The 15151-nt window shown below is 43.4% G+C and overlaps 1 protein-coding gene and 1 long non-coding RNA gene across 3 annotated transcripts in view; one reads left to right on the forward strand and one right to left on the reverse strand.

The window, feature by feature from the left end:
* The first annotated feature begins 407 nt into the window (after window positions 1-407).
* The window catches only part of KCMF1 (potassium channel modulatory factor 1), a 43059-nt gene continuing 28315 nt past the window's right edge, over window positions 408-15151 (forward strand). Inside the window, exon 1 of one of the 2 annotated variants that reach the window (XM_083481550.1) lies at window positions 408-1051. In XM_083481550.1, coding sequence (XP_083337676.1) covers window positions 1036-1051 — 16 coding nt within the window. In that variant the 5' untranslated portion in view covers window positions 408-1035. Of the gene's footprint in view, window positions 1052-1763; window positions 1786-15151 lie in introns of those variants that run through there. The other variant, XM_083481551.1, reaches the window with a different exon arrangement.
* Window positions 5597-7325, reverse strand: LOC310696291. The gene is made up of 2 exons (XR_014520530.1): window positions 5859-7325; window positions 5597-5753 (listed from the first exon to the last, which is right to left on the reverse strand). It is a non-coding gene; the product is annotated as an uncharacterized lncRNA (long non-coding RNA).

The following is a 15151-nucleotide window of genomic DNA, read 5'->3' on the forward strand; positions in this document are numbered from 1 at the left end:
AGCGTGTGCTGCTGGGACCCCCAAAGCTGCAAGGGCGGGGAAGAAACCAGCGCTTGGAGTCTGGACCGGAGTCTTAGTAAAAAAACCAAACCCATAAGCGATGTAGGAATCCCGACCCCCAAATTTCTGCACATCTCCCAAGCTGTACATCTATGGGGAGGGCTGTGGGGCCTGGTCTTCCGAGGCTGAAGCCCAGCTTCTCTATTTCATTTTATTCTTCAAACGAACGGTTGTTGTAGCCGCCCAGAGAGGGAAAGCGCGTTTTGTGAGGGGAAAGAAGGCGGTTTTGTGAGGGGAAAGGACCGAGAGCCGAGAGCGGGGCTGAGGTGCGTGAGGGGAAGGCGAGACCCTCCTCCCCTCAGCCGCCCGGCCGGCTCTTTCCTCCCTCTCTGGCCCGCTGTGTTATTTCCTCTTCCTCTCGGCGGGCGGGAGGAGAGACAGAGAGAAGGGGAGGTAGGCTGGGCAGGCCGGGCTAGGAGGAGGAGGAGGAGGAAGAGGCAGCGGCGGCGGCGGCGCTGTTACCGCCGAGCGTGGTGGTAGGACGACGGACGACGTGGGGAGGGGAATAGACCAGGGAGACCGACGAGACCCGCCGCCGCTGCTGTCGTCGTCGGGCGGGAGGGCGGCGCTAGGAGCTGGCGGGGCCCTGAGCGAGCTTACAGAGTCACCGTGTCACGGCGGCGGCACCCGCCCGCCCGCTTGCTGCCTCCCGGGAAGGCGGGGAGGGAGGAACTGCAGCCGCCGCCGCCGCCACCATCCCGGAGAGGCCTCACCATCACTACTACTACGAGCGCCGCCGCCGATTCGCCTCCCTCCGCCCGCCCGCGCCGAAGCGAGCCGCCTCCTGCACACGGAGGGGGTGACTTGGGAGAGGCTAGGCCCAGTCTCGAGCCTCGCCCGGGCCCAGGCTGCGGAGCCGGTGCCGGACAGCCAAGACCGGGGGTGGGTGGGTGGGTGGGGAGGGAACTGGAGCCCGGGACGGGCCTGGGCTGGGCCGGGCCGGGCCGCTGCCGCCGCCTTCTCCTCTGAACTAGGATGTCCCGACATGAAGGTGAGTGAGTGCGGGGCCGCCGCCGCCGCTGCTGCTGGCCGGGCCTGGGCGACACCGGGCGGGGGATGGGGAGAAGGAAAGGGAGCCAAGGAGAGAGCGAGAGGTGGATCATCATGGCGCCGCCGACGCTGCACTAGGAGGGGTGGCGGTAGTTCGTAAATCGGCAGCGGAGCCGGGCCTCGGGTAGCAGCCGCAGCCGGCGGTGGCGGGAGAAGGGCGGGCCGGAGCTGCTTTGCATTGTCATGGGGCCTGTGTCCGTTACGGCTCCCTTTTCGTCCCGGACCAGGAGGTGGCCTGAACTGCGGCCTAAAAAAAAACGAGGCCCAGGCGGTTGTGGGCGCCTCAGAGCCTGGTCTGGCTTTGGCCCCGCCCTAAGGGGGGGAATATAGTAGTTATGGGGCGAATGAATGCCGCCCCGTTTACCGGGACGACCTGCGCCTTTATGGCGGGCGTGATTTGATACGGAGGGGAAGAGTGGATGTGAGCGAGCCAGGCCCAGCTGGCAGGGCAGGGAAGCCCATGGCTTGGCGGGGTTGGGGGGAGAATAGGAAGGGTGGGTTTTGGGGGCAGGCTTGCATTGCCGGACAGAGTTGGGGGTTGTTGTGGGGCACGTGGGAATGGCGTACATAAGGCTTCAGGGCTAACGGCAAGTGAGCGCTTGGGACTGGAGCCGGAGAGGGAAGCTACATTTCGGTGTCTAGGCTTGGTGAACCAAGAGGAAGGGAGAATGGCAGGTAGGGGTGGCTATGCGCAAGGAGAGGATGTTGGGAAAGAAGTGGGGGCAACGCAGAGGGAGGAAAAATGTAGTTTGGCACTGTATTGCCGAAGGAAAATGGATGCATGCTCGTCAAAGTTATGGGTGGGGTGGACGATGATTAAATGGTGGAGAAAACTGGCAGCAGTACCAGTGGGGATATACGCCTGGCGAGGAGGGTAATGCATGGGTACCAGAAGCCTGAAAAGTACACAGAGGGCACTTTGTGTATGTGCTAATCTGGTAAGAGAAATGTGCACACAGAGTTGTGCCGAAGTGAAGTGTGGACATGTGAGGAAGTGAGTTTTGAAGAGGAAGTTGAAATTGGGAACACTTCAGAGTTGGTGTGACTTGCAGCATATGCTTCAGGGAATTCTTATTTTGGATGGCAGAGAAAGGCTTGCGATGGGTGGTAGCCATGAAGAGCAGAAGATAACGTAAAGTTGAAAAGGTTCCCTAAGGGAGAGTGAATATATAGGGCCAGATTGTTGATGTAGATAAGGGCTTGGATTATATTCTAAGGTGGTTGAATATACATTTTCATACTTTTTTGCTGTAAAGTTGATTGTAATCTGAGTAGCTGTTGAGAAACTAGTAAATTGCAATTCTATCTAATCTGATAGGTCTCCCCTAGTCTAGGGCAAGTAAGAATTATTTATTATTTACCACATTTACATTCTGCCTTTTTCCCCCAATTTGTTCAGTGTTGTTCTCCCCCTCTTCATTTAATCCCCTCAATAGCCCTGTGAGGTAGGCTAGTCTGAGAGGCTTTGGCTGGCCCAAGGTCAGCCACTGAACTTCATGGCCAAGTGGGAATTTGAACTCTGGTCTCACAGGTCCTAATTTGACCCTAACCAATGCACCATACTGGCCGACCATTCAAGTATATATCTATTCAAGCGTCTTTGTGGCATATATGTGCATATGGGCTGATAAATTCACAATAGCTATTTACAACATGACGCCTTAAAAAATAAGTGGCTAATGTGTGGTCCTCCTGATGTTGCTCTACAAGGATCTTCATCTTCCTTGATCGTTTACAGTTCTGGTGGCGCTTATGGGAATGGTAGTTCACCAAGTTCTGGAGGGCCACACATTAGCCACAGCTAACTTGAAACTTACTTTCTTGGATATAATTGTATGCTGCCTTCCTCCTTTTGTTTACTCACATTTTGCAGCACCATAGAAGACAACACGGACAATAGTTCACATTGCTCTTGATATTCTTTTTTTGTTGATGTGGAAGTAAATGGGTGATCAATGATCAAACAGTGAGAGGAACTGAAAATTTGAAAAGGTTTGTGGGTAATAGGAAGAATTATGTGTGACTAATGGACCATATTTTGTTTTGTTTTCATTTTTCTGGTGATGTTAATTAGCAATAAGATGACATACAGAAGTTATATGTAGTAAAACTTTTAAACAAGCAAGTACGAATTTAACAGCCAATGGATATGGAACATTGTCATGGAGGCAGATACGTATATATTAATGATACTGAGGAATAAGTAATCCATGACAACAAAAAACTTTTGTATTTAAATGTTAAATGTTGCTGAAAGTGTTAACTTCGATTACGTGAAAAATAATCTTCCATTTTTTACTAATGGTTGGTGTCTTTTTGATAGTTGGAACTCCATTAGCTAATTCCATTAGCAAATTCCAGCTATCAAAGGGCACGACGAACCCAACAGTAAAAGATGGAAGATAGTTTTTCAGTGTTATGTAAAGTTCAGTCTTCCATATTTGCTATTGGTTAGTGCCTTTTGACAGTTGAAATTCCATTAGCTAATGGAATTTGCTGCCAGATGTGTCAATGAACACAGCTTAAATAACTTTACCAGGGGATTTGATGAATTCATGGAGAGGTATGCCTATCATGGAACCTCCCTGTTCATAGACAGTAAGCCACTGAATACCATTTGCTAGGGGCCAAATGATATGGGAGTGTTGTTCCCTTTGTGCTCTGCTTGTTGGCTTCCTGCAGGCCTCTGATTGAATACTGTTGGGGACAGACTGCTGGACTAGATGAATCCTTGGTCTGATCCAGTAGAGCTGTTGCTTTTAAATTAGTGAATAGTAAGTTATTTTACTGTTGTCCTTTTGAGGCTGAATGGTTCTTAAAAAGGCTGCAATACAGTTGTGTGCAGGCTTCAAGTATAGTAGTGGAATAAAGCTCCATTGTAGCTGTGCTAATTAAAATTATAACGGAGAGATGCCAAGTACGTCTGAGGTTTATATGTATCCTGTAGATGCCAGCTCTTCAACGTGTGAGAGCTTTCTACTATAAATGACTGTAATAATAGCTGATTTCAAAATATTTGCTTAATTGTAGGATCTTGGAGATTCTGCAGCCACACAATCAACTTGGTGCATGTGCACATGTCCTTGTAATTTGTGAACTTTTGCCGTTTTACAGCCTGATCATGTGCATTTTTACTTGGAAGCCCCAGTTCAATGTTCATAGGGCTGCAGCCTTAAAGTCAGTTTTAGTTCCTGCAATGAGAGTTCAATGATGAAGAGAGATAATATTTTTTTTATTAATGTGCATCAACCCAAACTCAGACGCTCTAAAAAAATCTGAAAGAAGTGTGATAACCTGGAGTGTTGTTTTGCAAATTATGGATATTATTCTTAGCTGCATCTTGTTTTAGTGTTTGCTGTATTAGTATTTTGGTTGTTGTTTTTGTTGTGGCCAGTCCATAAAAGAGGACACTAAAATATGATGCAAACATGGTTACAATGCTTGTTTTGGCACCTTCTGAGTTCCCTGACCATTTTGTCCACTAATAAATCTACATCAGCTGTGAAATTACCTGAGTAACTCCTGTTTCAGTGAGTAATGTTGATTTTCTCACAAGTAGTTATCTGGACACGCAGTTTGAGTCTTAGCAGGAAGCAAGTAAGAATACAAATGGAAATACAGTAGAAAGATTTTGTGCATCAGACAGCTGTTTGAGAGAACTATGTGTTAATGATCTGAGAAGCCTTGGGTTACCAGGGTCCTGTTGTTCAGGAGTAGGTTGGGGTATATTAACTGGCGGCAAAGACTTGGGAACCAAAGCTGGAGTTCCAGGAAGTCAGCCTACTTAACTTGTAGCTGATCTGATATTGGATGTGGCCTCAGTGCCTACTAGAGCATGCTGACAGTTTATGTAGTGTGGCTGCTCCAGATCCCTGCTGGTAGCTTAGTAAAGAAAAGCTTTGATTCTGCAACTAGTTATTGGCTTTCAGTGAAACTGCTTGCTGAACAGTTGTGTTTGATATATTTTCAGTGCTCAGACCATATTTTTTGTTGCTCCCCCTTTGGGTTATGGCAGCTGAGCAATCTTGATCCTGGCTGTAGGTTTGTGGGAACATTTGTTGGGGAAAAGTATATATCTGAAAGGCAAATTCTCCTCTGTTTTATGATAGTTCTGAACTGCCCCATGACATTGTCATGGTTTTTGAAGAAATTGTTTTATTCATCCTTCAGTGCAGATGCATTGTTGTAGGGATGGCTTGGACTTAGCTTGAGTCCACGCTTATTTTGGCATTCTTTGGCTGGTACCCGGTTTTGGCACTTAGGATGCACAGCTCCAGAAACAAGTACATAACAAGTTTGAAACAATGTCTGTAATAATGTGTGAAATTGCAGGTTTGTGTATTGCTCCAAATATTGTACAAATTGGTCTTTGTAATGAATGGATGTTGAGAATTGCCAAAAGCCTATTTCATCCAGATTCTGTTTACAACAGCAGTTAACCAGATGACTGTGGGACAAACAGGGCATCAAGCTAGCAGAGGTATACTGCCTTTGAGTAGGAAGTTTGTTTTTAATTCTCATGGCTCATAATCAGTGAGATTCTTGATGCTCCATGAATTCTTCTAATTCTCCTTTAAAATCATTAAGTTAATGGAAATTACATCTTGAAGTAGTGGGTTCCTTTTGATTGTGCTGACCTTGTCCTAATGTAATGAAAAAGAGGAATAACTTGATTCAATTTATTCTGTGTACAGTGCATAACATAGCCTGGATTCCCCGTCCCTGGCCCCTAGTGGGTAGGTACTCACAATTGTTGCAGGGGATGGGAGACCTTGCAAGCACTCTACTCTGCTTGTCCTCTTGTACTCTGTAAAGCCACACTGACATTTGACATCACAGTATACAAACAATCTGTAACCAAAAAAATTGAAAGAACAGAGGTGAGGGGTGGAAGTGAAGGCAGGAGTTAACAGAGGAATAATGTTATTTCAGTTAAACACATTTAGGTTGAGTTATGGAGGGGATTGTGAGTTGTGTCAAAGTCTTCACAGAAAAGCTTGGTTTTGAAGGAAAAGAGAGAAGGGACACCATGAAGTTTTTCTGGAAGGCAGTTCCAGGGGAGAAAGTAATTTCAAAGAACAGGGGATCTTGGGACACCTGTGGGTAGTGGAGTTGGTGGAGCAAAGGTCACAGGCAGTCATATATACACATGTAAGAATCAGAGATAAAGGAGGTTAAGGCTGTGGAGAGGTTTGCAGGTAAGGACAAGGAGCTTATACCTGAGACTGGAAACCAGTGTAGGAATACAAAGAGGGGAAATATGAGCTTATTATCCACGTGCCTAAGCAGGAGGAGGAATACTGATCAAGGAATGTTGATCAATTTCCTAGACTAAGCAGAGTGAGGAGGGCTGCTAGGGAATTAGTTGTATTAAAGAATCCCACTTTTCTGTTAAAACAATAGAAGCAGTTTACAGTAGGAGTATAAAAACACATTAAGGTAAAATGAAACTTCAGAAACACATAACAATATAACAACAGCAATTAAAACTATCAAAAAGCGAGCTAAAAACTCCAGGAAATAACAGTTCATATATTGTACCAAACTGGGATTTTAAAGAAAGGCTTTACTAACTATCTGAAAGCAGGAGATAAGCATGGTAGATCTTCACCAGGAGGAAGTTTTCTAGACCTTTTACAATCTTGGTGCTACCACTGAGGAGGCTCTGTCTCAAGGACCCACCTATCTGATCTTATGTATGAGTAGCATAGAGAGCATGACGTCCAAGGGGTTTTTTTTAATTGACATTTTTAGTAATCCAAAAGTGCAGTAGCAGGATTTTACATTGTACCATATACATAACAACCAATAAATAATAAGAAACAGAATTAGTGACACCAAGACTTCCATGTTTCCTTAACTGGCATGAATGTTGAATATTGAACACCTAAGCCTGAAGCAAAGGAAATAAAAGTTCCACCAGATGACATAAAAATGTTCTGGATCTTCTGTCCGTCCTGCAAATACGCAGTTTTTATATGCAGGTGTGTTTTTGGGGTGTTGTTGTTTAGTCGTTTAGTCGTGACCGACTCTTCGTGACCCCATGGACCAGAGCACGCCAGGCACTCCTGTCTTCCACTGCCTCCTGCAGTTTGGTCAAACCTATGCTGGTAGCTTCGAGAACACTGTCCAACCATCTCGTCCTCTGTCGTCCCCTTCTCCTTGTGCCCTCCATCTTTCCCAACATCAGGTTCTTTTCCAGGGAGTCTTCTCTTCTCATGAGGTGGCCAAAGTATTGGAGTCTCAGCTTCAGGATCTGTGCTTCCAGTGAGCACTCAGGCTTTAACTATATGGACCTTTGTTGGTAAGGTGATGTCTCTGCTTTTTAAGATGCTGTCTAGGTTTTTTGGGCAGTCTGTCCTATTTTGTTTAGGGCTTTAAAGGTTAGTGTGAGCCCTTTAAATTGAACCCAGAAACAAATTGGCAAAGAATACAGATAGAACAACACTTTTTCTTCTTCTTTTGTCTCGATCCCTGAAGATGCCAGCAGCATTTTCCATTAATTGAAATGTCTGTGTTTCCAAAAAGGCAGCCCCATGCAAAGAACTATTGCAGTAGTAGGAGTCTGGAAGTAACCAGGGCATGGGTAATTGGCAGTAGGTTCATCTTCTCCAGAAAAGGCTGCAGCTGATGAACCAGTTAGAAATGATAAAAGGCCCATTGCCCATTGCCACCTTCATTATCAGAGAGGTAATGGATGATGGAGTACCCACAAGCTACATACCTTCTGCTTCAGGGGAGTATGTCTAAAATAGGTTAAATACCCTTATGAAGAAATACTGATGGACAATATTTTTATTTTATCTGGATTACATGTGAAGTTAGGATTTCTTGGTGCTGAAGTTGAATCTGTTTAAGTTATTCTGTTTGCTTAAAAAAAATCCAAATGATTTCGTGACACAATTACAAACTTTGACTATCAGTGCTGTTCACTCCAGCTTGCATTCTGTGCATTAACTGGCACTTGCCAAGTATATACATTGTTGTTGGAGTGTTCACTGTTTACTTCCCTCTCCTGTGAAAACTGTTCATGTAGGACTATCTCATGCTTTCTGCTTTGCTTAACTAGTTACTAGTTTGTAACACCCATCTCCTTATCCTATAACTGCTAAATTTCCTTAAGAGCATTTAGTAACACTCAAAGTCTCTTTGAAAGCTCAAACACAAAATGTCAAGACTGTCTTTGTTCTGGACATCCTCAATGAATCTTAAGAGGCTGGTGAAGCAAAACTTCCCATTGCAGACTGCTGATTCCACCCCCACCCCCCCAAAAAAGCAAATGATTTTCCTTCTATATAAAGCCTTCATATCCTTAAGTTTACTTTTCACTAATTTATCTGATGAACATGTTATTTCCTGAAGACTCTTGTTTTGAAATTCTACACAATTGGCTACTACCATATTGGCAAAGAGGCAGGCAGATTTTTAGAAATCAAGTGTTACCATATTTTAGTCCTTAAAATATTAACTTGGATTGATGACATTCCAACCCTAGTTACTTGTTGCTTTGAAATTGAAATTCGAAATTGTCAGTTCTAGAGCTTCATCCTTTCTCACCTCTGTCCTGTTTTAAGATTAAATGCTTGAAAATAATGGTTCACTTGTGACCATCTTTCTAGCATCTTATGTAGTAAATAAACATGGATGCAAATGACTTTGCTTCCCCACAGTTTCCCTTTCATTAGTACTCCTCACATATCTTTGTTACCTACTGATCTCACTGCCTCTTTGGGATTCTTGTTACTAATGTGTATTTTTATTTAAGTTCTGAAATTGATTTATTGTAGTTTTATAAGTTGAAGATCTTTATCAAGCAGAGGCCCTTGGCTTTTGTTCTTTAGTTAGCATACAACATGGAATAATTTGTGGCCCCCAGGAAGAGAAACTAAATCTTCACATCCTTTGTTTTAAGACAGCCAGAGCACAATCTATTCATATATATATGGCCATGTTTTAAGACAGCCAGAGCACAATCTATTCATATATATATGGCCAGGATGTGGGCATATTACATATTGGAATATGCTGAATGTGTATGTCTTTACATTTTCCTGTTGGTGCAGTTTAGATTAGCAATTCAGCTATTAATGAATTCTATTTATCAGTAGCTAATGGGATGAACTGCACTTTGAACCATTTTACTTGCTAAATGCCTGCCTTGGAAGGCCTGTGCAACATCATGGTTGTACAAACGTAATGATCTGTGCAGAACAAGGACTTAATAAGACATTAATTTTTTTTAGTCTTGTCTGCTGCTCCTAAAGACGTTATACCCAAGGTAGAAGTGGACGCTGAGCGGGGTGAGATATATTCCTGATTCTCTGGTTCCTGCCATCTGTGATTTTTTGGAACATTGTCAGTTATTGGCCTTAAATGCACAAAATCATGGGTGGCTTATGAACGGAATTATAGAATAGGCCTGAGTCCTCTTTCATACTTATATTTATAACCCTTCCTGTCAGTATTGAATACATATTGAATAAATATTCCAAGATTTATTCTACAACTTTGTTTACAAAGTGTGTACCTTCTTACGCTGAAAGCTTGAAAGTATTGCAACTTCAGTGGTTGGAATTCAATATATGTACTGTACATGATGAATGAGGTCTCCTCATGCAAGAGGGCTTTCTCCCCCTGTGTTTCTGATACATCTTCAGCTTCTACACAGGAAACTAATTCAAACTCCAGAAAAATAGTATCTGTGCAGCATTACTCTACACACTTCACAAAGCTTAGAATCTCTGAATTATAGAGTTGCAAGGTACCCAAGGTACTCTCAGGGTTATGAGTTTGAGCTTTACGTGGAGCTCGAACTCATAACCCTGAGATTAAGAGTCTCATGCTCTACCAAATGAGCTATCACAGAATCATAGAGCTGGAAGGGACCACAAGGGTTGTCTAGTCCAACCCCCTGCAATGCAGGAATCTTTTTTGCTCAGCATGGGCTCGAACCCCCATGACCCTGAAATTTAAGAGTCTCGTGCTCTACCAACTGAGCTATCCTTCTCACATTCTGCTGCTGTGCTGGCACAATGGCTGCTGTATCCAGTACAGATCAAGCATATGTGAATAGGGCATATTCAGTAGAATGGTGGGCTCTCCCTGTGTATTTTGCCTGCAGCAGCCAAGAGGCCATCTACTTGGGACACTCATTCACCTTATTCAGGTGATGCCTTGCAGCAGCAGCAGCTGCTGCTGCTGCTGCTGCTGCTGCTGCTGCTGCTACTGGCTTTTCTCTCAGAGGGGTAAGAAGTATCTAACAGATGGCCTTAATGGAAAACTTGTACTACCAGAACATACAAATGCAATGAAATGCAAATGCACTACCAGAACATACAAATGCAATGCAAAAAAAGCAACACCCGCCTGCATAATACAGCCCATTGGTGGGTACAGCCCACCAATCAGAGAAACTTCTAACAGCCGATGAAATCACCATGATGAGCACACACTTCTGCACCACCAGAACACCCCCCCCCATCAGCCTCAGTAACACCACCAGCAGTTAGCCCACTATTGCCAGTCTCCAGACATCCTTAGATTGCCATAGGGGTTCCAGTTCCTTAAAGCTTTTCATAAGCACATACACAAAGGAATGGAAGGAAGATACACACAACACTTGCATATATTTCTGGGCAGACTTCTTCTGCAGAGCAAATACGGCATTCCTGCAGTGGGTCCAGGATCTACAAGAGAAGGAAGGATCCTTTTACGAAGCAGCCAAGGGGATGGGCCAGGATATGACAGCAAGGATACGTACACGGTGACAGCCTTCAGTGACATTGTAGGAGTTAAAGTCCTATGAAGGAGAAAGTGATGGGACTGGCCCTACTCACCTTTTGCATGCATGGAAAAGCTTAGTCATTGACAGTGGACCTGGATACAAATTTAATTCATTCCGGGGTTCTGTGCGCACCCCGAAAAATATCCAGAGGCGCCACTTCTGCGCATGCGTGTGATAGAGTGCTTCTGTGCATGCGCAAGAGGCGAAACCCAAAAAAATACTTCCAAGTTTGCCGCTTTCACAACCTGAACTTTACGTTACTCGAAAGTCTACTGTATTTAAATATTTGTAGGGCACTTTACAGGGATTAGTCCTTGCAAGGCAGCTCACAATATTAATTACATTCAAGTGTAATTAAACATTGAAACATTTAAAATTATTATAGAATTGGCAAGAAAACAGTATCAACAAAAAAGGTATAAATATAAAAACAAAAACAAGCTATACAGAAAGTTTAGAAGACAACAATGAAACAACAAAATGCTCTCTTCCCCTGTGTTGCGGGGTGGAATGTTTTCTGTTTCGTAAGTACTAACAATGAATGGTTGCCAGTTGTAAATACAGCACTGGCTAAGCTTGAAAGTTTCAAAGTTTTTAGCTTTGTTTACTACAACAAGAGGCCTGGAAGGCTGCATTTGGCCCATGGACCTGAGCTTTCCCATCGCTGCTTTATAGTGCATCAGAAGGATTTCCAATGCAAACTGAAGAATTAACCTAATTTGCTTAGGAGAACCCACATCGTTGCTTCCTCCGCTATCTCTTGAGATATTGGAATAATGAAAGTTTTCCTATCTGGGGTAGTTGTAGGAGTTACTGGGATCATGTACATGAAGCACTCAAAACTTGCTGTATAAAATCATAATTTTTTTTAAAAAAACATTGTTATTGGTCTTCTTGCCAAATTGAATTTATTTTTAGCCTTGCAAGTCTTTGGGTAGTTCTCAGATCTTCTACTTCAGCTTCTTAGTAGACTTCTGTGTAACATACTAATATGTTTCTTCTTGTTTAATTTAGAATCATTTTGCATTTGAAATCTTGCAGTTTGTGGAATTATTTTGGCCCTTTTTGTTGTAAGTGTGCCATGCTGTTTACACTCCATGCAGCTTGCAGGCACTTCTAACTGCTGATGACGCATTGGGCAAAAGATTCCTGCATTGCAGGGGGTTGGACTAGATGACCCTCGTAGTCTCTTCCAGCTCTACAATTCTGTGGTTCAATGATGCTATGAATAGCAATGTCCTGCCAGCCCTCATTTGATTTTGTTTTAATTCAGATGCTGCACTGGATTTTATAGTTGTGTTGTCCAGCGACACAATGTTGAATTTGACCACTGTTGTGCTTAATTATGGTCAATGCTACATTCCTTTATTCAGTTAACAGACACACAGAATCATTGGGTTGGAAGGGGACAAAAGGCCTCTGCACAGTCTTGTTTGGTGTCATTTTCTTTGATTAGAAACTGAGACAAACAAGACAAATGCTCTTTAATCTCCTTTCCATCCTTTAGGTACAGTGGCTCCACATGATTTCTGTTCTTTTTATATATGAAACTGCAAAGTCTCTTGCTAGCTTCAAGGGATTCTTTTATATTCTACGCAAGGATGAATTTTACTTTGCCTTTAGCTCTTCTTCCTACTTACAACTCCTAGTATAGGCTTCTTATATCACACTGGTCCAGAGCAAACTTTACATTAATAGAAAGTTCACCCATAGTTGCATACATACATCATTTTATTTATATGTCACCTTTCCATAGTTAAAACCAGTTCAAGGCAGCTTACAACATAAAAATTATATAATTGCAAACATAGCAAAAGTAGTTGTAAACAATAAATAAAATATCAAAAGGTACACAACCAAATTAAACAATTTCCACATAAATCATGATAGAATGATAGATTCTAAAATAAAAGTACAAAAAATTAATATTAGTAGCAGCAGCAACTCTCCCCCCCACCAAAGAAAACCACCTAAACCAGGGGTCAGCAAACTTTTTCAGTAGGGGGCTGGTCCACTGTCCCTCAGACCTTGTGGGGGGCCGGACAATATTTGGGGGGAAAAAATAAAAATGAACAAATTCCTCTGCCCCACAAATAACCCAGAGATGCATTTTAAATAAAAGTACACATTCTACTCATGTAAAAACACCAGGCAGGCTCCACAAATAACCCAGAGACACATTTTAAATAAAAGGACACATTCTGCTCATGTAAAAACCCGCTGATTCCCAGACTGTCTGCGGACCGGATTGAGAAGACGATTGGGCCCGATCTGGCCCCTGGGCCTTAGTTTGCCTACCCATGACCTAAACGGTACCCCAGTCCAAGGGTCTGTTCAGCAGCATTCGCTTTTGTAGCTGGAGTCGTTTGCGGCCTCGCCCTTTCAGGGCAGGTGGGAAAAGGCCTGCAAAGCAGGGAGCCGGTATTCCAGGACTCACAGCCAAGATGGTCTGATAGTTATGAGATCATTAGTGGGACATGAGGTTGCCTGTCCTCTGTCTCTGCTTACCCCCCACCAGCTTACTACAGCAGTGCAGATATTTACTATTGTTAAGGTTAATTATAGTTCTCTCTTGTCAAGATGTCAGGATGTCAGACACCTACTGATCTGGATTGAAGAGCATAGCCTTTTCTGCATCCTGTTTCATTTTGAACATTTTGCTCATATTCATATTTTTATTTATTATTTGACTAATAATATAGATTCTTACCTGATCTTTCCTCTCTCTCAAAATACAGCTCTTCAGCAGTTCAGAATTGTCACGTTTGGACCTGTTGTCTTGCGTGTCAAGAACTGCAATTCTTGAGTGACAGTGATGTACTGGCCTGGGCGTTAGGCTTGCACCTGAAAGATCTTGGTCAAATCCCTAGTGAGCCACAAAGCATACTGATGATTTTGGCCAAGTCACTGTGTGTCAGTTGATTCTATCCCATAGGGTTGTTAGGAGGAGTAAGGAGAGGGGACCCTACCCTGTTTTGCGCTCTTTGGCAGAAAGATAGGATAAAACTTTAATTCTGAAGAACAGAATTAAATTGACAGAGCCACAGTTTTTGAACATCTTGTTGTCTGAGATCTCTATACATTGTAGATGTGAAGAAGTATAGGTAAAGGTAAAGGTACCCCTGCCTGTACGGGCCAGTCATGTCCGACTCTAGGGTTGTGCGTTCATCTCACTTAAGAGGCCGGGAGCCAGCGCTATCCGCAGACACTTCCGGGTCACGTGGCCAGCGTGACGAAGCTGCTCTGGCGAGCCAGCACAAGCACAGCACACGGAAACACCGTTTACCTTCCCACTATAAAGCGGTACCTATTTATCTACTTGAACTTTGACGTGCTTTCGAACTGCTAGGTGGGCAGGAGCTGGGACCGAAAGATGGGAGCTCACCCCGCCGAGGGGATTCGAAGAAGTAGAATTATTTGTTAAAACTTACTCATTTTTCTAAACCTGTAAATTTGGTAGTTTATGATGGAGTCAATGGTGTCCAACCTGTTTTTAAAATGTCTGATTTCAAGAGAGGATGGAGGTATATGGCGGAAGGGGTTTTTCTTTGAAAACAGATGAAAGAAAATTCTAAGTGCAGGAACAGTTTATAACTTACAAAATCCATGCACTTTGCAGGCACCTGGGCTAGACTGCTCTGTACTATTTTGGAGATTACAAAATCTGGATAGAGAGGATTTCAGGCATTCCCTAGGAGACTTGGTACAAAAAGTTTGATGGACCACTCTGTGTACTAATATGAAAATACAGTGGCTTGTGTGGTTTATGATTATGGGAGCTGGTGAGAATACAATGAGTGTGTTTACAAACAGTGTGTGGGTGGTGTAATGCGGTGCTTGACGATTCATAAGTCTAAATGCAGGATGAATCGGAATGGGTGTTTTGTCTTTAGGAAATGAGACTTGTGATCTGGTGCAAAGTATTCATAGGCATCAGTTTTTGAAAAAGGTGTCATGTAGTCTCTTGAATTTATTCCAATACATTAAATTGACAAGGAGTTCAAACTATTTGAGGAAAAGGTACTAAATAAAGTAAAACAAGGAAGCATATGGCCTGTGTGCTGGATCTGGCCCACCCGTCTCCACAGCTTTATCTCCAATTCCTGGCATGATCTTTTAAGGGCAGCTTGCTTTATTGTTTCATCTCAGGAGATAGCAGAGGTGGGAGATAAAGCCCCTGCCTGCTCTTTAAGTGTAATGGGCAGCATTTTCACTCACTCCAGCACTAGAAATGTTGCCTTTTAGTTTGCAGCTCCT

The sequence above is a fragment of the Podarcis liolepis genome (assembly GCF_965112155.1).
Source record: "Podarcis liolepis genome assembly, chromosome: 17".
Lineage (NCBI taxonomy): Eukaryota > Metazoa > Chordata > Lepidosauria > Squamata > Lacertidae > Podarcis > Podarcis liolepis.